This window comes from Sceloporus occidentalis, unplaced genomic scaffold (assembly GCF_023333645.1).
Source record: "Sceloporus occidentalis isolate IW3139 unplaced genomic scaffold, rSceOcc1.0.p SCAF_203, whole genome shotgun sequence".
Classification (NCBI taxonomy): domain Eukaryota; kingdom Metazoa; phylum Chordata; class Lepidosauria; order Squamata; family Phrynosomatidae; genus Sceloporus; species Sceloporus occidentalis.
The window spans coordinates 1,366,510-1,390,753 of record NW_028317183.1 but is presented as its reverse complement, the minus strand read 5'-3'; the positions used below and the strand labels follow the sequence as shown (position 1 = coordinate 1,390,753).

At 40.2% G+C, this 24,244-nt stretch overlaps 1 protein-coding gene across 2 annotated transcripts; it reads left to right on the top strand.

Annotated features, from left to right (window-relative positions):
* Positions 1-877: 877 nt before the first annotated feature.
* On the top strand, positions 878-23,864 carry LOC149278053 (protein RUFY3-like). 2 transcript variants are annotated; one of them, XM_089502448.1, is made up of 14 exons: positions 878-1,055; positions 7,642-7,695; positions 10,399-10,572; positions 10,996-11,113; positions 11,714-11,815; positions 12,661-12,784; positions 13,729-13,790; positions 15,146-15,211; positions 20,841-20,910; positions 21,518-21,601; positions 21,994-22,077; positions 22,409-22,576; positions 23,043-23,140; positions 23,792-23,864. In XM_089502448.1, the coding sequence occupies exons 1-14, from the start codon at positions 878-880 to the stop codon at positions 23,862-23,864; spliced, it is 1,455 nt and encodes a 484-aa protein (XP_089358574.1). The 2 variants fall into 2 exon arrangements, with proteins under 2 accessions (XP_089358574.1, XP_089358575.1); XM_089502449.1 differs by lacking the exon at positions 7,642-7,695.
* Positions 23,865-24,244: the final 380 nt, after the last annotated feature.

The window sequence follows — 24,244 nt, the reverse complement described above, 5'->3', positions numbered from 1 at the left end:
CTGGACAGTAAAATAATTGATTGTTTATGCTGTTCACGTTGATTAGAAATGCAAATTGTAGCCATTTACCCTGTTTACATGTAACGTATTGCTGGTTTAATGACTAGCTGCGTACGGTTTCGGTGATCAGCGTGGCATTTATGGTGGCAGGATAGATGACAATGGCTCGGTTGTGTGATTGCTTATTCTCTGTATGCTGGCAGAGGAGAGGAGGAGTCATGGGGGTGGAGAGAGGGTGGTAGGATGTCAGAGAGAAGGCTGTCGGTTGGGTAATGACGAGAGGTCATTTTAATCTCTCTCCCTGCATCAGCAGCATCCAGACAGCATCCTGGGACTTGCTTACGCTCTCAGCATCTGGTCACATGAGTGAGAATTTTCTTTTCTCTTCATTAGTCAGCCATTTTGGTCAACACCCTTCTTACTGCGCATAACCAATCCCACAAGATATCAAGTGCCTGGTTTGTTCAGTCCGACTGTTGATCTTGGATGCACTTGGATCTCCAGAGCTGCTTTGTTTTCCTTGCTGCCTTCAGAGTGTGTCGGTTCTTCCTCTCCTCGGATCTCCCATTCATTGGGAAAGCAAGGGACTGATTTGAAGCTTGTGAGAGAGAGAGCATCACTGACGCATGCCGATTGACAGTGTCACAGCTGGAGGACGGAAGAGGCAGAGACAACAGGACAGGCAAAAGAGGAAGAGCATTTTCCGAGCCGTGTGTTAAAGCAGAAGTAGTCTTACAAGACCTTTTTCCCCTCTTCCTAATTCCTCATTAATTGTGCAGTTTCGTTCTTGATTCTATTCAGTAATTTGGAGCTGTCTGTTCGCCTTTGTTATTGTTTTTGTTATTTGTGTGGTTGGTTTTACTCTACCTGAGCCATAATGTCGGCTCTCACTCCTCAAAGTGACATGCCGACCCCCACGACAGACAAGATAACCCAAGCGGCCATGGAGACTATCTACCTTTGCAAATTCCGTGTCTCTATGGATGGGGAATGGCTGTGCTTACGCGAACTCGATGACATCTCGCTCACGCCAGACCCCGAACCCAATCCTGAAGGTATGGGCCGAATCGATGCCATAGCAACCTCCCACAATCCTTTGCTTTGCTTTTCCTGTATGTCCTATCCCACAAAACCCTTGGGATGTATTTTTTGTTAGCATTGTGACTTATATAACATCTTTATCATTGTAATATTTTTGATCTGTAGTTACAATCAATCCAATTCCATCTGAAAATTTTCCGAACGTTTTTTTTCCTTAAATTCTTTTTCAAATGAATATAGTAAATACTTTGAATGATCATCTGGAATCAGGTGTATGAGCCGTTAATATGTTTTCTCAGACCACCTTTACGTCGGAAGGGCGGTTTTGAAGGTCATTTGCCACCGCATTGCTTTTTGGGCATTTAATGTGAACAGACAAAAAAAATGATTTCAACCAGGTTGGTTTATTGAACTACACTGCCGTAAGAAGCTGGCCTGGTGTGTTCAGAGTGGCGGTTTGGGATACCCCAGTGGACCTAGTATTGCCACCCAAACAATAGGTTCATAAAATGTGAATGTGGCCCATTATTGAGTCCATGGAAGCAATGAGATAGCTGATATACGTGCCATATAGGATGGCAACCCTAGGTAATCTGCAGGTAGCCTAAAATAAAAATATATCCCTAAACACATAGGAGTATTATATTTATTATGTATAAAGTATGTTTCTGTGTTAAAATATTAACTGAAGAGCAGTGCCCATAGCAACCAATGGAATGTTCCTTGTGAGTGCTCCGTGTCTACCACTTGGTCCTCTTTATACATAACCTCCTGTGTTCTTCAGGAGTGATCTTGGAACCAAGTGTGTATTTTCAATGACGCACTTTCTGAGCTGCAGTATAGCACAGCCCTCCTCTTCCTACTCAGTCTTATTATTTTTTATCATTACTCATAAAATGTTGTATTTGCGTTTTTACCAAGCAGGGATAAGCAGCCTCTGACGTTCTGATTACTGTGGGCCAGGAGCCTCGTGTTCTTCACAGCAGCTTGTAATGAGAGGGGGTTACAGATCTGTGATGCCTTGCCACGCTGGTACTCAAACGGTTAACTGCTTCTGGCAAAGAGAGGGCCAATAGAAGGCGTGCTTCTGATGGTGCTTTGCTCTGGTATGGGGGGGGGGGTGAATTGGTTAATCTAGCATACCTCCTCCCTTATTGTAATGCTCAGTGTCATTTGAAATAGTTCTGGGACAAAAGACCAGCACGGCGTATTCAGAGCTGCCGGCTGACAGTAAATCCCTGCCTGTTAATGCAGCCAAAGAATGTCAAATGTTATTTGATGTCGTTCACAGGCTTTTGTTTTCAGTTGCATTTGAAGTGCATATAATAAGAGAAAACATGTAACAAAAGGAATGTATATAAATATATTTATATTATACATTTTGTAAGTAAATGCAAACACCAGTCTTTATGTGTGTATGTACCAGCCTATCCAGCACCCATAGCCCATGTTTGCCTCCTTCACTCTTTCTCTTGCCACATCTACCGAGTGGCTTAGAGCTAGACCCAGACCTAGTTCACCACGTTAGACCCTTTTAGCTATATTTTCCTTGCGGCCCAGGGCTTACTAATTAGGCTTGTTTGGATCAAATAAATCTTGCTCTTTTAAAAATACATATTTTTGTGACATGCTTAAAAAAAAAACCAAACATACTAAGATTAAAATATGTAATGGCTATATTCCATGATAAACCTATATGCTCCTGGAGCCCTCCATGGTCACGTTCCCACCTTGAAACTGTCTCATTCCTGATGCCTAACGTCAACCGTTCTTACTAGCCATAATTGGCCTAGTCCTAGCCATGAGCCCTATTTGACGTCACCGCTAGATATTTCTCTATTGTCTTGTGACTCCCTTTGATTAGATCAAGTTGAATGAAGCGCTGCGTAAATTGTTGGTGCTATATAAATAAAAGATAATAATAATATACCTTTTAAAAGAAGGCTTTCCACCAAATAAAATTCCCTGTGATCACTGTATATAACAAGCCATATGTGTTCTGCTATGCTGCATGTCAGCAGCGTGAGCGTGTCTTAGCATGTACAAAAACAAAGCTGTCTTATCCGTGTATATAATCAGTTTAAAATAAAATAGATACAGGGATAGAGTATCACATTTGACAAGGAGGTTGTATGACTATGGCTGTGTATAGATTCACAGATATCCATACGTTATTATATGTGTTAAAGTGCAGTGTCTTCGTGGAAGAACAATGAATCGGCTCTGTGGCTTTATAGATATTTGCCATTGTTATGAATATTGCTAGCCCCTAACTGAGCCCTCAGTATCCCGCCTGTGTCGCTATTAACTCATGCATGAGGCTAGTGGAGACAATGAATATTGTTAACCCCTTGATGGCAATTGCCGGTCCGGGCACGTCACGGAAAATCAAGTAGTTAACGACAATTGACGTGCCAGGACCGGCACGTCTTTAAACGGGTGCAGAAAGCGATCTACTTTCGCTTTCTGCACCCAAACGGCGTTGCTGTAATGCCTCGACCTCGAGGCATTCAGCAACGTCACGATCGGCACTAGGGGCCATCTCTGACCCCTCCCCGAGGCGTCAACATCCCGTTTTAAAAGCGTTTAGGAGGCGATCAACAATCACCTCCTAAACTTAAATGGTGTCGCTGGAATACCTCGATCAGGAGGCATCCAGCGACACCAAACACTTACCTCTGGATGGACTGTGACCGGCCCGGGGAAAAAAGCAATAAAGACGAAAAAGTTTGCTAGATGGTCTCCAGACCCTCTAGAGAACTCTGGCTCCACTTGCAGGTTGAATACAGGTACTGCATTCAACCATGCAAGTCAATGGAGCCCAGCTTTCTAATCACAGTGTGATTAGTAAAAATAAATTAAATAAAAAAATAGTAAAAAAAACCCAGTAAAATGTAAAAATTATTTCCCACTGATGTCACTATCAGGGGAGTTAAAATACTAGCATATTAAATGCCCATGGGGTGTCTACTTTAAAAAAATGTATGATTTGATGGGGTAAAATGAATTGGCCGGGTTCAACAATGTCCCAAATTACACGGGGGGAAGGATGGCCACACATCTAATTTCCAATTAGAAAAATGCACACGTACCAAATGTGGCCTTTTAGTTCCCCCCAAAAAATGACAAACCCATGCATGTGGGGTATCACTGTACTCAGTAGATGTTTCTAAACACATATTGGGGTGTTGTGTGACAGCGGCATAAACCAGGAGCTGTAAATTCATACATAAAGTAGGTGTGTGTGGGAAAATACACACAAAAAAATACTACTGCAAACTTTGAAAAAATTCTGGTGGTAAAATGTGTGCATGCAAAGAGTTAAAATACCAGCATTTAAAATACCCTGGGGTGTCTAGTTTTCAAAAATATATGGTTTTGTTGGGCACACTGAAATGGCCCGGCTCAAAGATGTACCAAATAGGGCATGGGCAGTGGATCCCCAAATGCCAAAGTTCAACATTGAAAAATGCGCATTCCCCAAATGTGGCCCTTTTGCCCCCAAACAGCCAGGCAAAATCATTCATGTGAGGTATCGCTGTACTCGGGAGATGTTGCTAAACACATATTGGGGTGTTTTATGATACTGACATATACCAGAACCTGTTTATTCATACCTGAAGTAAAATGTGTGTGAAAAAACAAATGCAAAAAAAATTACTACCATAAAGTTTGACAAAGGCTAATGGTAGAATTAGTGCTTGGAAAGGGTTAAAATACTAGCATTTGGAATACCCTGGGCTGTCTAGTTTTCAAAAATATATGATTTGATGGGGTAAATTGCATTGGCCGGCTTCAAAGATACCCGAAATGGCACATGGGGGGAAGAATTACCAGATTTGGAAAAAATGGCTTTGAAATAGCAAAACGCTACCTGTACTTATTGCCCCATAATGTGTAGAAAAAAGCAAAAAAAATATAAAAACATTGGGTATTTCTAAACTCAGGACAAATAGTAGAATCTATTTAGCAGGTTTTTTCATTACCTTTTATAGATTAGATTTTTCAACTAAAAGTTAGAAACAGTCATTTTTTTCTAAATTTTTCACCATATTTGATACTTTTTTTAATAGTAAATAATATGATACAATCAAAACAATGTCATCTAAAGAAAGCCCTTCTTGTCCTGCAAAAAACAATATCTAATGTCTGTGGGTTCAGTAAACGGGAAAGAAGAAAATTACAGCTAAACACCAGCAGCGCAGAAATGTTAAAACGGCCATTGTCACGAAGGGTACAAAAAGTAAAATCAGCCTTTGTCACGAAGGGGTTAAGCAATCCTTAAAGATAAAATGGAAGGTAGGCAATATGCTGCTGTAATTGGCATTGTGTCAGGTACCATATGGAATATTGCTTCACAATCGCTCATAAAATGCTTTGTGCAAAAAGTAAAAATGGCCGTAGAATGTGTTTTATAGGAGAGGTGAATAAATAACATCTAATCGAAAATGGCGAGAAATCCTTAAGTTGACAAGGGCTCACTGGTCATGGCGGTAGTTCATACTTTTGGGGCAAATGGCTGATGGAGCAGCACTTGGCTAACGCTTACTGGCCAGGGATTTTAAACTGCTGCTGAAATTCCTGTTTTTTTATGCATGATAATGCATCAATAAACACCAGACTAGAGTAAGTATACCGCCGGTATAACTCTTTGTCTTCTGGATTAATTGGGTTGTTTGAGCAGGACCCTCCTTTACCAATGTTTAGCCATTGTATAGTGCTGCGGAATAAGATGGCACAATATAAATCAATAATAATTTATAAGATTGAACCCATTAAAATGTAGTGGTTGGTGTTGGCAAGATGTACAACCTTGGCTTATCACAAGGATACCTATCACAAATAATGATAACGCTGGGTGTGTGGAAAGTAGCCAAACCCACAAGGAATTGCAATAGGAAAATATCTTCAAGACCATCACAAAAGGAACGAGGTGGGCTACGCCTGGCTGACTTGGTTTAACCCCTTATACGTATTGAGAAAATCTAGGTTCCTGCGCTGTGTAGCCAACCCAAAGGAATGTTAATGTCTTTGAGCATGTGATCGGTGCACAACCTCCAGAGCGTCTGCACTGTGCGATTGTTATATTACTCCTGCTTTGAGATTGCTATGTATTCCCTAAAGTAGCTTCTAGCAGCAACTGGGGTTTAAAGAGATACATCAGATGGACATACAAAAGAAAATGGATACAGAGCCTCTAGGGACGTCGATCTCATTCACAGCTGATCACATCTGAATTCATCTTGTCCCTTACAGAAATCTATATGAATGCATTTACATTTTTAATGTTTACAAAAAAAACAATACTTGTGTCTCCTTCCCCCATTCTACTTGCCGGCTCTCCTTAATTAAGTCAGAGCCTGGATTATTTTCAGAGATCCATAGAATGCATCTTCCGGTATTTATATGATTTTATGTTTTTCATGAAATAAAATACAGTGTGATGTTTATTATTGTGAACATTTCCTAATTGGATAACCTAACCTTTTTTTTTTCCACCCCTCCCAGCTTTCACCCAATGAAATGTTCTCTTATTCACATGCGGCTCAGTAATTGTTAATCTGGTTGGTTTGTAAACCAAGTATGTGATCATGAGCAGTTCCAGGCGATGCTTGTTCGTTACCGTGCCCAGTAACATAATTACATAATTACTTTTAGGGCTTAATTGTTATTTAACATAATTCTAAAGAAATGCTTCAGACAAAGGAACTCTGTCCAGGGCCTGTGAAGTGTAACGGCAGCTAATGAGTCTTCCCACTGGTTATAAGGTCGATATACCCAATAACCGCTGTGTCGTATAAATAATACCACTATTAATAATGATGGAAATGGAAATATTTCAAAAAATAGAGGAAATTGTAGAGCCAACTGGGGAGTTTTGCATTGTAATTTGAAAGCTAAATAACACACTTCCCATTTGTCTTTGATTAGGAGTGACAGTCCCTATGTCCATCTCTGCTCCCCTGACGTTCCTTCTTTCTACAAGCTCAAAAAGTCTATTAAACTGTTTACAGTAATATGTGTAGAAATAGCGCAAAATGGGATTATAGCTAAACAATATGTTTGTAAATTCAAAATACATATACATATATGTATATGTAACGAGGCTCGCAAAGTCACCAAAGATCTGCATCCTGACCACATCCTCAAAAACAAAATGATCTCTAGCTGGAAAGTTTTAATTTTTGGGAGGTATGAAATAGAGATCATGTCTGAGGCTGGGACAGGTGCCACAAAGTGAGGGGTGCAATTGAGCTACCCTGTAGCAATGCCTCTTACGTTACCCAGCATTCCAGAGTGACAAATCTACTGGCAGTTTTAGTAAATAAATGTTTAGATTCTCAAAGCTTTGAGAAGTAACCACTTAAAATGTAATGTCGGTGAGCTACTCAGTCTTCTTTTGATGGCTTTGTTGTAATCGCTAATCCGGTAGAAGATGCAACACCCTAAATACATGACAGCCATTCCCACATTTACAGGTGGAGAACAAATATTACGGGTTGATACTTTAGAAGGCTCACTAATAACTGTATGAGGAATGGCAATCTTCTTCTTCTAGCTTCTTATTTGCATTTTTTTTTCTTTGTACTGTGTGCAAAGAGTCTTGGGAGGATTTGACAGACTTGATGGAGCAAATGCTTAATGACACAGAAGGTCCGTGCCTCAACGCCTCCACCCTGTAGATAGACTATGTTGCTCAATTTTAGTGAAACCCTTAAAAGTTTGTGATGGGATTTGGTACCATTTATAAAAAAAAAAAGGGAATCCTATTTTAGATGTCTTGGGTTTTGGGGCCAATAGTGACTATAAATGTTTAACTAATTAACAAAAATGTCAGATTTTTACAAAAGCTATTAATAGAGGCACCCACCTAATAGAATTCCAGAAAAAAATGTTTTGTTATGGGGTGTCTGTAGCTGTATGTTTATTGTGTACAGCAATAATTATTGGGTAAACTTTGGGTAATTGAATAAGGGTGTGTATGTGTCTGTGTATGTATGTATGTATGTATGTATGTATAAATGTTGATATCACATTGTGATTATTTACTAATGCTACTCCCAGGCAAAAACCAAACACAGTCAGGAAAGTAACAGATGCAAATTGAAAATGCATTTGGAATTTATTTTTTGGGCTCGTGAGTATGCATTTGTTTTCTCCCCAAACCTCCCTAATGCATTGTGTAGTTTAACCCCTTAACTGTTTAACTTGTGATGGCTATATGTTTCCCATGAACATATAGGTGTGGTGCTTTTATGAGAACAATGTAGAAAGATTTTTACAGATGAGTTGCTATAAAAAAAAGGTTAAAATTAAAAGATAATGTGATTCACAAACACTACGGACTCTGCTGTATAAATAAATCTAATGTAATGTCAAAAAGGTGTCTAGAAATAATGAAGTATTCTAAAAGAATATAAAAATACACGTTACTTTTGATGTATAATTACATAATATTTTTTATTATAGCCACCTCATAGTAATGCTTATGACATCATCATAGAAGGTCCTGGATTCCAACAAAAGAACATGACCTCACTAATACAAAAATTCCATATCTACTGTATTTATCTGGCAACCTGTCCCTGTTCATATTTTTATCCCAGGCACTGGGGCATTTATTTGGAGTGTACCTTCCTTTCTGGAGAAGAAGCCTTTTTACCTCCAATAAGGAATAAATAGTACTGTTGGGGCGTGCCTGGCGGTCATTTTGATCTTTTCTATAACGAACATCCATAATTGACTCTATGTCTGTTAAATGGGAGTCAATCTGGAATCTCTGTTTTTTAATTAAATATATTAAGTTAGCTCTTTAAAAGAAAACATTTATCAATGGCTGCCTTTAGCTCACAACTAAACTACAATAATTATATAGAGCATGACTTTAATTAAAGAGAAGGGACAGGGAAGGGAATGAGACTGGCAGGGTTCATTGCTTCCGGGGGCTTAGTAGGAAATAATGTGTTAAAAAATATTTTCTAGTGCTTTTATTTTTATTGTCATAAACTAGTCAATAGTGCTAAATACTTTATTGTGATGACCTATGTGCTTTTAGAAGTCAGTAAGCTCCCTGAACGAGAGAGAGCATCTGTCAGCCCCTGTGCTGTCTCTTGAAGAGAGAGAGATTTAAAGGATCCATTTTATCCAATTCAATGTTTGATTATTTAAGATTCCTATTTTTTAATATAGCCAACAAACTTCTTTTTTTATATGAGCTTTTTTTTTTTTATAGCTGCCATTTTACTTGATCTGTCAATGTCTCGCCATCCAGATAAAGACTTTGTGCTTTTAAATGAAAGAGAGATTCCCTGTAATTATTCACTCAGCTGTGACTGTTCTTTGGTACGAGAGACAATGCACAGTCTATATGGGATACCCTCTAATCTTCTGTTTGAATTCTTTATAAAAGGGTTTGGCAATTTCCCCTTTGGACACACAGCCTGAGAAATCGTGTTTGGTGGTACCTTGCCAGGCCAATGGAGATCCCCAGTCCCGAAACCAGGCATTGATAATCTACTGTTTGTTTCCCTTGCCAACATTTTTAAGTTCCTCTTGAGGAATGTCAAGCCAGGTCCTTGATTTTGTCTTCTCTCTGGTGAGACCCAAGTCATCGGATCGCTATATACTGGACATAGTGTTTAGAAGGTCGACATCTAGGGAAAGGTTTGAACTTGCAGATCTTCTCAGGAAAGGTAAACTATTGTGTTTAGTTCTTAAATCGGGTACTACTATACTTTTGAGTTGAATTTCTGTATTCTGTAGATGTAGAAGTTCTTTTTCTAGATTTACATTTGTGTATTGAGATCTCTCCACCGATCTTTTTGAAGAATGTGTAGTATTTAGAGTTTTCATAATCGTATGAACCCATATATATGGCACATGTGATTTGTATTGATACTTGTCTGAGACTATAGAGATCTAAAGACAATTTTGGAGCCAGGTTGCTATCGTGGGTAAGAATATGTGTAGAAAATACCATGAAAATGTACAGGCCAGCAAAATTCTAGGTGTCATAGCCTCATGGCTCCTTTTACCTGCCTACCGTTTTTGGGGTGTCTGATTCCACTGGTAAGGTAGTGCTTATCACTGTAATGGAAAGCTTACAGGCACTGATCTGTGGATATGTTTAACCCTTTTATCTCTTGCCTTTCTCTTTATCCTAACCAATTATAATCAATTGATCAAAATCAATTTGTTTGTAATTTTTTTTTTTTTTTTTTTGTGTGTGTAAAAACAATTGCTGGATTTTACAATGAATATTTAACTTTTCTGCTTCTTTTCATGAAACAATTTACTTGATACTAAAGTCTGAAAGGAAGTATATTCTAATCGCTCTCATTTTTTTTTTTTCTCTAGATCCCAACTATCTAATGGCCAACGAGAGGATGAACCTTATGAACATGGCAAAGCTGAGTATAAAGGGCCTAATTGAGTCAGCGCTGAATTTAGGCAGGACCCTGGACTCGGATTACGCACCTCTGCAGCAGTTCTTTGTGGTGATGGAGCACTGCCTCAAGCATGGGCTCAAAGGTAGGAGAACTGTTAGATCGTAATGTTATGCAGTCAGGTGAACGCTCCGAGTGACCTTGGCTTTATATACAGATCTTCCATTCGCTGGATTCCTCTTAAAATAGTCTGCTATTGAAAAAAGAAGTAAATATGTTTTAACGTAATACATAAAGTAAATATAATTCTAAGTAACTAGTATTTATACTTAATTCCTCTACACTAATGGCAATTAAAAATCTACTTAAGGATACTGCTTTTTCACAAAGCATTACATTTGTAACATAACAAAATATTTTAGAGTCTGATATCTGTAATAAACAATAAACACCATCTCACGATGCACACCTGCTATGTATGAAAGTAGTGGTATGTTATAGTAAACAATAATTCTTGAAAACCTGCAAAATAATATCTCTCCGGTTTTAACGTATTCCTTTTTTGTAGCAAAGAAGACTTTCCTTGGGCAAAATAAATCATTTTGGGGGCCTCTGGAATTGGTAGAGAAGCTAGTGCCGGAAGCCTCAGAAATCACAGCCAGTGTAAAGGACTTACCGGGACTTAAGTAAGTGAAGCTTAGTAAAGAGTTTGCACCTGTTAATCCCTTCACTGCAGAGCTTTTATATGGTTAAATCACTGGCCGTGTTCATACCTGGGAACTCTCCCGGTAAAGCGCAACATGCCCCACTTACCCACTCCCCACCCGCTTCCCTTCCTGCTACACCAGTATTCCTCCATGTGTGGCTAGCCCATTGTTGTCATGGGAACCGTCAACCAGCATCCAAAAGGGATGGCTCCGGGTAGCTGGCGTGTTCCCAGGTATGACCATGACTAGCTGGTCATACCTAAAAATATCTTGTATGAGCCTGGAACATGATAATGGTCTTGTGTTATCAGTTTACCCTAGACCCAAACAAAAGCATAAAGGTAGATAATCTAAATTGGTGTAGGTAACCTTAACATTATAAATGTATATAATATGGCATAACTGCTAATAAATAAAACTACCAACTGTGTATTGTTTGTTTTTTTTGTCTTCATGTGCAATGTGTTTATATCATTGGTACCAAAACCTGAACTGAGGTCTACCATATTGTAAATATGTCTCTCCCAATTTGTTAATCGGACACTTGTTTTGATCTCTTATGGCCTTTACATTTGACAGGACACCTATCGGTAGAGGCCGAGCCTGGCTGCGCTTAGCCCTGATGCAGAAGAAGCTGTCCGAATACATGAAAGCCCTGATAAACAGAAAAGACCTCCTCAGGTAATCTGTCAAGATCCTTCTATTCCCACTCTGACATCCAGGGAAATGTCCTTCATGTACTTCCTGTATGTTAAGTGGGTTAAGAAATTTAAACCACAAGTATAGTTTAATGCTACATACTTAGGAGCTCTATCAAATAACACGAGAGCCTAAAGAGACACACACGGCTAGCTAGCTAGAAAGATGGATAATATATTATGTTTGTGGGTCACAAATTTTGAGTGAATCAAATTAATTAATGAGTGAATCAGAAATACAGAGCATGTGTTAATGTTTTTGACCTATTAACAGGGCGAACGGCCTTGTAGCATAGTGGGAAACATATAAGGAACTTGTGGTAGGGTTTTCCATCACCTTTACCCACCATAACTTTTGTTATTGGAACTTGTGACAGGAGTACAGAAAACTTCTAGTCAAAGCTTAACTTCTACCTGAAGCCCTTGGTACACCACACCCCCTGGTGGCTGCATGTGAAATTGCAACAAAACATTAATATAATTAATAATGATACACAGTTCTAAAACAGTTCCTTTTATACATGGGCACTCTTTTCTCGGGGACCAAAAGTAATTCAACAAATACTTTAACCTTAAACAGAGTTGTTATATCCAGTACTTTTGTGGTGGGATGAAGTCCATTCCAATGTTTTGAGACATTTGGTTAGATCTTTCCATACCCTTCAGAATTCATCCCTCCTCTGCATCCAGTGTCACATCATCAAAAAAAGACCTGTTTAGAATCAGTTGAGCTGCCATGCATGCCAAAGCCGTAGCACTGCCTCCTCCATGTCTCTTATCCAAGACAGAACATTTGAGTTCTTACAGTTCATGCTTTGTTTCTTACAGTGAATTTTATGAACCAAATGCACTAATGATGGAAGAAGAAGGAGCAATCATTTCTGGGCTTCTTGTGGGGCTCAATGTGATTGATGCTAATTTTTGTATGAAAGGGGAAGACCTCGATTCACAGGTTTGTATGGAAGAATGTTTGAAATCCCACCTTCCTCCTTCCAATTTTGTGACATAAGAAAAATACGACAGCATTTTTGTGATATTGGATTACTTCTGAGAGCCTACCCCTGTGTTTCAGACACAGGAATATCTCATTTCAGTACGTTCTATTGAACTAATTTACTTACGTTGTATTATGATAGTAACAAAAGACCTCCTGAGTAGAGCCCTGCGCGGGACTGCTTTTTTAATCCCGCTCCCGTTGTTTTTAATCCCGCTCCCGGAATGTGGGTGTTCCGCTCCCGCCACATTTGTGGCCAATCCCGCCCGCTCCCCCCACATTTGTGGCCAATCACGCGCGCCTCCTTACCTGATTTCCCGCGCAGTCCCGCAAGTTGTTCCCTCACAGCGTCTCTTCTCTTGCTCCGCCCAGGAACAAGGCGGAGTCACAGGAAGTGACGTCACATCACGTGACTCCGCCTTGTTACTGGGCGGAGCAAGATAGGAGACACTGTTATGGAGCAGCGAGAAGACAGCCTTGCGGGACTGCGCGGGATTACCGGGACCCGCAGGCACAGTGCCTGACCGCCTGCTCCCGCCCGCAGCCCCAGCAAGACCGCCCGCGTGACCCGCCTCCCAATGCAGTCCTCTACTCCTGAGTAACTAAATTCTAAATAGGTAGATTGGGAAGTTGGGGTCAGGCCTGGGACATCAGCCCTTGTATATACATTACTGGTCGGCCCTCAATAGTATATAATTCGTACATTTACTGAATAATCATGGTTTAGTAAGAGGTTCCAGGAAGCTTGGGTTTGATGTGAAATAACCTACAATATTTGCCACTTTGAATGTTTCTTGAACTATTACTTTGAAGTTTATTATAATGTTATTGTTCACTCCAAATCTGTTTATCAGAATGATTTGATTAAGAAATCGTTGTTTTGTGTTGCTTTGAACTTGCAGGTTGGAGTTATTGATTTTTCGATGTATCTAAAAGAGGGACCCATAGCTAAGTGCAGTGAAGGGTGAGTGGTCCTTAAAGGATACTAATCTAGAATTCAACAGCTTCTTGCAATATGGACAGAACTTGCATTCCTACCATTGCCAAGTGCTTTCTTTCTATTTGTGTAGTGTTTTGTTTTTTTTAGAACTATTAAAATAAATAAAATCCAGCACACAAAATCACCTGCTGTGACAATTCATATATATATATATATATATATATATATATATACCGTATTGGCTCGGAGATAGGCTGCCCCCGTGTATAGGCCGCACCCTAAATGTTTGGTGCTTTTTTAAAGAAATTTTTTTTTTAATAGACATGCTGCCACTCTGTCCCCCCCACCCAAGATATGCTGCCACTCTGTCCCCCCCGAGATATGCTGCCACTGTCCCCCCCCGAGATATGCTGCCACTGTCCCCCCCCCCCGAGATATGCTGCCACTGTCCTCCTCCTCCTCCCCCTGAGATATGCTGCCACTATACTCCTCCTCCCCCCCCCCGAGATATGCTGCCACTCTGCCCCCCCCCCCGACTTACCAGAGCAGACTCCCGGGTGTCTTGCGGGGCCAGCGGGGGACATCTACGCAATACGCGTATACAACTTCCGGTGCCGGGACTCAGCGGATGTGCCGGCACTGGAAGTTGTATACGCGTATTGCGTAGGTGTCCCCCGCCAGCCCCGCAAGACACCCGGGAGTCTGCTCTGGTAAGTCTTGGGGGCAGAGGTAAAACGCATCGTGCGGACGGTCACCGCTGCCGGTGAACGTCTGCACGATGCGCTTAGACAATCTCCCGTGCCAGCACTCCCCCCGTGGGAAGTGCTGGCAGGGGAGGCTGTCTGAGCGTATCAGGGAATAGGATACGGGTCCCCTGCACCGCTGCGGGGGATCTGTATCCTAACCCTGCTGCCTGCCCGGTGCCCGGAACTGCATGTCCCGGGCGCTAGACCCCGAATATAGGCCGCACCCCCACTTTAAAGACTTAAAGTGGGGGGGAAAAGTGCGGCCTATATTCGAGCCAATATGGTGTGTGTATGTATATATGTGTGTGTATGTGTATATATATATATATATATATATATATATATATATATATATATATATATATATATATATATATATATATATATATGTATATATATATATAATAAAATCTAAAATATATCACTATCTTAGTCGAATTCTGGCATGGCAGTGCTTGTAACTTTGCACTCTGCCAACCAAGTATAGGTCCACCTTCAATTGAAAAACCTTTTTGTACATGATACATTAACTTTATCCGTATGCTTAAATGCATATGATTACTTAGGAATGAGGTATTGTACAATTTATTTCTAAATAATAATTTTAAACAATATTGGGTTTTCTTTGTTTAGGGATGGTCAAATAACGGCCATTCTGGATCAGAAGAACTACGTAGAAGAACTCAACAGACAGTTAAGGTACGAAGTAAACAAGATGCGTTGCACACCAGATCATATATATATATATATATATATATATATATATATATATATATATATATATATACATATATATATATATATATATATATATATATATATATATATATATATATATATATATATATATATATGTCCCGGGGACCTCTATATTTAGTTAAACAAATCTTGTGACCTTCCTCTTCATACCCTTGTATGTTTAATTAAAAAAATATCTAACCTGCTCATTGCAACTATATTTAATAATGTCGGCTCTGAGTCCTGTATCTAATTAAAAGCCTCCCACCAGCCCAGGCATGGACCCCATGTTCAGCTGTCAGCGAGCCTGTCTTGCTGGATGTGGCTGCGAACTGGAATCTTGCAAGCAGCTCACATGATGGTGGGAAGAGGTACATACATGGGTCACTGACCTGCCACATCACATCACAACACGAGAGGGAATGGGAAACGTCTAGGGCTGAAACAACTAATCGATAAAATCGATAATAATCGATAATTAAAAACGTTGACAACGATTTTCATTATCGATTAGTCAAATCGATTTTTAAAAGAGGTTGTTTCAGAGCAAATGCTCTGAAAAACTCCTCTCCTTATATAATCCGACCTCAAACAGAGATCGGATTATAACGCTAGAATCCAGATCCCCCGCAACGCTGCAGGGGACCTGGATTCCCCTCACTGTCGGCCGGTGGCTGTCCGTGCGGTGTGCACAGACAACTTCCGCCTCTCCCCTCCACTTCCATACACCCCTCCGACTCCTCCCCCCTCCCATACACCACTCTGCCTCTCTCCCGACTCCCTGGTATTTTGTGAACCTCCGTTGCCGACAGGCACTTTCACTGCAGCTTCATAGAAGCCTCAGCGTAAGTGAAGGGCAGTAACGGAGGCTGTCTGTGCACATCCTGCAGACCCCCACCGGCTGACAGAGAATCAAGGTCTCCTGCAGAGGATCATCCTCTCTGTCAGCTGGTGGGGGTCTGCATCGCACAGACAGCCTCCGTTACTGCCCTTCACTTACGCTGAGGCTTCTATGAAGCTGCAGTGAAAGTGCCTGTCAGCAACGGAGGTTCACAAAACACCAAGGAGTCGGGAGAGAGGCAGAGTGGTGTATGGGAGGGGGAGGAGTCAGAGGGGTGTATGGGAGCCACTCTCCCATACACCACTTTGGCTCCTCCCCCTCCCATATGCCACTCTGCCTCTCTACCCGGCTCCCTGGTGTCTTGTGAACCTCCGTTGCTGACAGGAGGCAGAGTGGAGTATGGGAGGGGGGAGGAGGCAGAGTGGTGTATGGGAGGGGGGAGGAGGCAGAGTGGTGTATGGGAGGGGGGGAGGAGGCAGAGTGGTGTATGGGAGGGGGGGAGGAGGCAGAGTGGTGTATGGGAGAGGGGGGAGGAGGCAGAGTGGTGTATGGGAGAGGGGGGAGGAGGCAGAGTGGTGTATGGGAGAGGGGGAGGAGGCAGAGTGGTGTATGGGAGAGGGGGGAGGAGGCAGAGTGGTGTATGGGAGGGGGGGAGGCAGAGTGGTGTATGGGAGAGGGGAGGAGGCAGAGTGGTGTATGGGTGAGTTATAGTGGTGTATGGGGGGTATAATGAATTTCAGGGTAGCAGAGTGGTGTATGGGGTGTAATAAATTTCAGGGAGTCAGAGTGGCATATCTGGGGGAGTTAGAGTGGTGTAAAGGGGGGGAGGTAGCATGGTGTATGGGGGGTATGATGAATTTCAGAGTGGCATATCTGGGGGAGGCAGAGTGGTGAATCAGGGAGTATAATGAATTTCAGGGTGGTGCAGGGCATTTATGGGGGTCGGAGTGGGAGGTATAAGGCATAAATGGGGGCGAGTGGCATATTGGAAGTTATAAGGCATATAGGGGGTATAAGGCATATCGATATTAGGCATATCAGGGGGGCATAAGACATATCTGGGGGTAAAAGGTATATCAGGGGGCTAAGTTGCATATAAGGAGTATAAGGAATATCGGGGGCACAGTGGAATCTCTGGCATATAGGAGGTATAAGGCATATATGGGGGAAGAGTGGCAAGCTGGGGGTCAGATGTGCATAACTGGGGGCAGTTTGGTAAATAAAATATAAACAAGGCTTTTTTCTTTTTATTAAATATGAAAAATAGTTACATATGAATTAATATTTACTAATAACTTTGTATTAAAACCTAGTTTGAGAAACACTGTGTTTGGGTTCTTGTAGCTTTTATTATGTCAGTAAAATAAGAAGGTGAATAGAGAGAGGCCATTGCAATAAAGAGATGAAAGTGTAAATTGTACGTTTTTTATTACATTATTTTAAATTAAAAAAATTGCATTTTTTTTTTTATCCAATTAATCGGCCAACTAATCGATTATTAAAATAATCATTAGTTGCAGCCCTAGAAACGTCACCGTATGCATGTATAAAACACGTGCACACAGTGCATCACTACCTTGGACTCTGCAAATTCCATCAGCACCCCACTGATTCGGTTGCCCGAGGCAGCTGCCTCATAACATGTCCATATGCTAGTCATTAGATAATGTCTTGGGGGAGGGGGTGCTGTTTTAAATGGCCGTAAATAGCTTTTTTTTAATAAAAAAAACAAGATCAGCCTTTTACAAGCCTACAATTAGCCACCACATTTAGCAATAATGTATTCATGTAGGATCCGTTGTCAACAAGCCATGAATAATTCAAGAGATAATGAAGCTATGCTTGAGAGCATTCAAGAGAAATGTGTTTTTGGTCCCCAAAAGGATCCGTAGTTGTAATCCTCTCCGCTTTTATCTAACACGAGTGGTTTTCCAGAAACGCCTCCAGACATGTTTGTTTGTGAATTTTTTTTATTTTTTTTTTTACCCCTTGACTGCTAACGACGGCATGGTGCCGTCGCTAGCAGTCCCAGTCAGGTGCTAACGACGGCACCATGCCGTCGCTAGCACTACCCTACCTTGATGGAGGTCTGTGGACCCCCATCACCACCTACCCCGGCGATCTGCCCCTCATGTTGAAGGGCATCACTGGGACCACCCGATCCGGCCGGTGACGTCACGCATAGTGACGCGATGATGTCACCGCGCAACTTTATTGAAAACTGACAATTGTCAGTTAAAGAGGTATGGGGGCATGCTGCTTGGATGCATACAGACCCCCAACATATACCGTTGGAAAGGTAATCGCCTCACCTTTCCAACGGTATAATGCTTGTGAAAAAAGAATAAAAAATATTAAGTAAAAAAAATAAAAATGTACAAAAAAAAAAGTAAAAAAAAAATGATTTAGGGGTCTCTAAAGGCAGATAAATAAAGATCAAAATTGCCTAGAGACCACCAAATTAAATTATCTAAGCATAGTTTAGTTTAACTTTAAAAAAAAAAAAAGTTTACGTATTCTAGCTAAATGATCACTGTGGTAGCCAATGTTACCACAGTGATCATATAGCTATGAAAAAGTCACATTCCCTTTTTAAAAATGGCCGATACTAAATTTTAACCCCATGATCCCTTTGATCATGGGGTTAAATTTAACCAATGGTAGTGGAAGGCAATTTTTGAAATCCTGATGAACTGCAAATATTATTAAAATCAGCCATTTAGCCTGTGCGGTACGTGAGTAACCATCTCATCCCTGGAGCGCCTTGCATTTTTACTGCAAAACGTATTTTTGCTGTAAAAGTGATTTTTTATTTTTTTTTTCTCCCTTTACCATCATTTCTTTGGGATTGTAAGGGGAAAGAATGGTGTGTGCTTCTGTGAGTGAATGTATGGAAAGTATGGTGTGTGCTTCTGCGAGTGAATGGAGATATGAAAGGCGTGTGAATGGTCAGTAATTAGGGTTGAAGCCTTGACGTGGTATTACTGCTCACGTAAGAAGTTAAATTATGGCACAAAAAGTACATATTTGCAAAAACTACACCCCTTGGCGAATCAAATGAGGGGCTGCATGTGTTTCTAGTACAAACCTGGAGTGCGCAAGACACAAATGAACATGTCGCTATGGTTAGAAAAAACATATTTTCTAGCCAAAGCGACATATTCCATCATTATTTGTGCACTCAACCTTTGTCCTAGAAATACATGTAGCCCTTCATTTGAAGCTCCCAAGGGGTTTAGTTTCTTGAAATATGTACTTTATGTACCCTAATTTAACTTCCCAGATGTCTAGACCACTTTAACTTCAGATATGGCAGATTGGAGAATCTTGTTAAAAAATTGTCTTAAAACATTTAGGGGTGATGCTTGCATTTAGACCGCTCTAGACAGCTGGGAAGTTAAATTATGGTACATAAAGTATACATTTTCAGAAACTACACCCCTTGGCGCATCAAATGAGGGGCTGCAAGTATTAGTAGCACAAGACTGGAGTGCGCAAGACATAAATGAACTTGTTGCTTTTAATTTAATTTTTTTTTTTTTTTTTTGGAAGTGTGATATTCACTTATTTGTTGTGCACGTCAGATTTGTGATACAAATACAAATAAGACCTCATTTGCTGCGGCTGGGGGTGTAGTTTCTAAAAATATATAGTTTTGTTGGCATATTTTAACATCCCGGGCAGCTAGAGCTGTTTAATTGACGGCAGCCATGCATTAAATTTAAAGATGTCTTTTGTGATAGTCTAATAACTGTAACTTTTAGCGATAAAATATTAGAAAAACACAGTCTACTCTTCTCAATTTCTGTTTATTTTAGACCGGTTACCTACTACAAATATTTAGCAACACAGCTTTTGATATTGGAGTTTAGAAAAATAACATTACGAACTAGTTTTTATTGAGTCGGAAGTGAAAAATTACACTTTTTTTCCCATTTTTGGCTTTATTTTTCAAACCTAATGAGACATACACATATAAAAATGGTATATTTGGTATAATGGTATATTTGGAATCTTCTGGGTGTGCTGAAAAAAAACAATATATGGTTTGTATAGTTTATTCCCAAGAAATTTACTTCTAAACGAGTTTAAACGTGAGATGCACCAAAATGCTGAAAACCAGCTTAGCACCAGGGTGGGAAATGGCTTAGCAGCCAAGGGGTTAAATCATGAAAGCTCAGACATCCCCAGGTAGCACCATACAGCACATACAAAATGAAACGATAACCGCGGAGGACTAATTAAATCGGTGAGAATCGCTGGATTATACATGATACAAGGTCAGCTTAATCCTTCCCGCTAAATAAATTTGGTAAGATTGGCCCTACTTCATTAAAAGTGAAGTGAGAGATTTCTGTCCACGGCTGCCTTGCAGATTCTCCTGCCAACTCTCCCTTTAGTGAATAATGACTAATGTGTTTCTTTGAAATGTAAAAAATAAATGCTGTTCCCATTCACCATGTCCTTTAAATATTGTTACAATGATCTGGGCATATTCTGTTCCTTCACAGAGAGAAGAGTTGAACTACTTTGATTTTTATGTATATCAAGTACAGAGGCAAAACATAGGACTGATTGAGTTGTGTTTAGAAATAGCACATTCACTGGTGCCAGTGTTACATGTATTATCATTTTCTTTATTATTTTATCAACATAACAGATATATAACACTTTGGGGATCACTGTGCGCGGTTTGATTGGTTCCCAGCTGTTGATATAAAATCATGGTTCTTTTTGTCTGTCTGGCAGCGCCACCGTAAACAACCTGCAGGCTAAGGTGGATGCGTTGGAGAAGTCGAACACGAAGCTGACTGAAGAGGTATGTTTGTACAGATCGCTGGTCCCAAACCTGGTCACTACCCTGAAATGACACGCCATGCTCGAACCCCATAAAACCCAAATATATTTGTACGCAAATTAACACAATGACAAAATCTACCAATGCGAAATCCAATGCGATAGTACCATCCAGTAGCATGTTAGTATTAACTTGGGCAATTACTGATTGTTGGTATCCCCAGCAGTTAACACATGGACCTTGCCACTAGTATTTGAGACCCATGCTTGCCCATAACATGTAATGACAGAATTAAATATACATCTCTCGGCAACCGTAGGTACAGGTACACCTACCTAATTATAAGGCCTGGGTGGCTACCTGGGCTTCTGTTTAGACACTTGCAGTTGTCTTCCATGGAGCTCCTTAAGAAGGCCTTATGGGAACCCTGTGGCCATATGTTGTGTGACCAGGAGAGTGGCTATTTTTTTTTTTTTTTTTATTGTGAAACCACCACTAATAGACTAATTTAGATTCAAATGTACGGTGTTCCCTTGTGATCTCTTTTATAACAATATTTGCGTATTTCAAATTGATATCTCAGTTAAAATACAGAACGTTCACATTTGTTTTTTTTTACTCTTTTCAGCTCGCGGTAGCAAACAACAGGATTATAACCATGCAGGAAGAAATGGAAAGAATGAAAGATTCATACTTCCTTGAGACAAACAAGGTATGCCAATTAAGAACAGGGTCTTTCATAAACAGTTTTTAAGGCTTTAGTGACAAAATAATTCTTTAGGGCTTATAAGTATGGGCATCATATTACACATCACACGTACTGGTGTATTTGGAATTTCACTTGCATGACTCTGAAAAGTTAAACCTTTTTATTTTTGTGATATAAAAAAAAAGATATTATCATAAAACCTACTTTAAACTGTATTGGATCATTTGTATGCTTATAAATGAATTGCTAGTAATTCTTTAGTAATTCGGGAGTTAGGAGACTTTCCGTTTGGATTGCCAGAAGCTTTGACTCTAGATGCCCAGTAGAACCAGTACCAGCTGTTTCCAAAAACATTACTTACTTTACTCTGATGTTTTTGCTTCTTTTTTATTAAGGGAAATAAACAAGAGAGAACCGCAGAAGGACAGGCGCTCAGCGAGGCAAGGAAACACTTAAAGGAAGAGACTCAGCTCAGGCTGGTAAGATATTGCTTAACAAGTATCCATGGCTAGCTCTTCGCTAACCAGTGTCATGTAGTAGCATTAATATTGGCTTCACCTTTGTGTTTATTATTTCAATTTTGTGTCTTTGTGAAAGCCAGCTTGTGTAATAAGATACAGAGAGAATAAAAGTATAATTTCAATCAGTCATTGACTAGTAGGTTTTAGAGGTGAAGTATCTCTTTAAAATGTGCCTATATATATATATATATATATATATATATATATATATATATATATATATATTTAATAGAACAGTCAGGCATTACAGATGATTGTGTTTACAATAGCAATGCCCTTTTTTCCCCAGGACATAGAGAAAGAACTGGAAGTACAGATCGGGATCAGACAAGAAATGGAACTGGCCATGAAGATGTTGGATAAGGATGTTTGCGAGAAGCAAGATGCACTAGCCGCACTCAGGCAGCAATTAGATGATCTCCGAGCATTAAAGAATGAACTGACATTAAAAGTGCAGGTCAGGAGCTAGATCCTAGCGGTTAGATTGCGTGGACATTGCTCCTGTGTGCACACGCGGTGGCTGAATAGAGCTTTGGAAATGCAGATGTATAGAAGATTGATCATTAACAGGCTAAATTCCCAAGCCGCCTTTCATAACCATTTCACTTTGTAATGGCTGCTTCTTTAATAAGGTCCATCAGTGGGGCCAGCAGCATCTGTTCATTGAGGAGCCATGAAAGTTAGGCAACACGGTACCATCTGTACAAACTGAGCCTGTGAGATTGAAAATCAAAGTAGATAATTAACTTCTTCTTTATGAGGTCCATAATTTCCAACTTGTCTCCGTCGGTTTCTAGAAAGAAAAAAGTACAGTATTATTGACATTCTACAAGCCTACAAGAAGAGCTTGGCCGACCATGTATAATGATATCAGTGAAATCAAATTACTGTATTGGTAAATAACTTTCTCATGCTCCCTACAGAGCTCAGATGTAGCGGTGAAACAGAAGAGTGAGTTAAACAGCCGCTTGGAGGAAAAGACCAATCAAATGGCTGCTACTATAAAACACCTGGAGCAGAGGTAATGTGATTTGATGTTTGGATTTACTGGGGTGGCTGTTAAGGTGACAGTAAACCTTGGAAATAGCTTTGCCTTCTTCAAAAGAAGCCAAAGTTGTTTGATTTTTTTTCCCAAGCCCATAAAATTCAGAGAAGGCAGGTTGTTATTTCAGAAGTTATCATTTGTTTTGATAGGGTGACTGTCGCTGCCTCATTCACTGATCCTACATTGAGTGGTGCGAATTTTATGTAGATCAGTAGAGGGGATCTTCTCTAGATCCCCTCCACCATTTCTGATCCAAAACAGGTGGTCCTCAATCTATCAAAGAGGCAAAAGTTACTTAAAAAGTTTAGTTGCCCTTTAAAAATAATATTAATTAACACACAGAGTAACCACTAGTTTTTATTTTGCTTCATCATGTAGTAGTGAGACATCCTTTGCTGTGGGCCAAACATAATATTCCCTTAAAGTAACCTTATATGAAGAAGATTGTAGGGAGTAAACCTTGTAAAGTTTTGTTCTAGGAATTGTGTTATCTGCTGACTGACCTTTCTCTCTTGATGTTTTCTGTCTGTTTTATTAATCATTTACCCTTGTCTTTCATCTGATGTTATGTCCTTTTTTATTTATTTATTTCAATGTTTTTTTAAACCCAAAAATAAAAAAAACTAGTGATAAAGACTTGGTGAAGCAGGCAAAAACCCTAAACAATGTAGCTGGTAAAATTCTACACAAGCACCACTAGGCTTGGAGCAATGACCCCCGCCAACACTAACAGAGCAACTTGGTAGCGGGAAAGCGGGATAGCCCCGCTTTATTAAAAGCTACGTTAATAGATGTTAAATGTTGCCTAGCGTTCATTTGGAAATTGCTGCATTTTGAAGCCATGGCTCCTTTGTTTTGTTATCTTCTTCCCCTGGCCCCTTCTCTCTAGATTGAATCTTTGTTAGACAGCCCCCAAACTATTTGCCAAAAATAAACTTTTTAAAACCGGATTTGTGTTTTGTGTTTGTGCGCAAGAACTAGTGGGATCACGTGTAATCTCTGAGCAGGGTTCTCGTGTGTCTCGTATGGTATTTTTCTGTCTGGAAACATTTCTGAAAATCCTGAGTTTTTTTATCAATT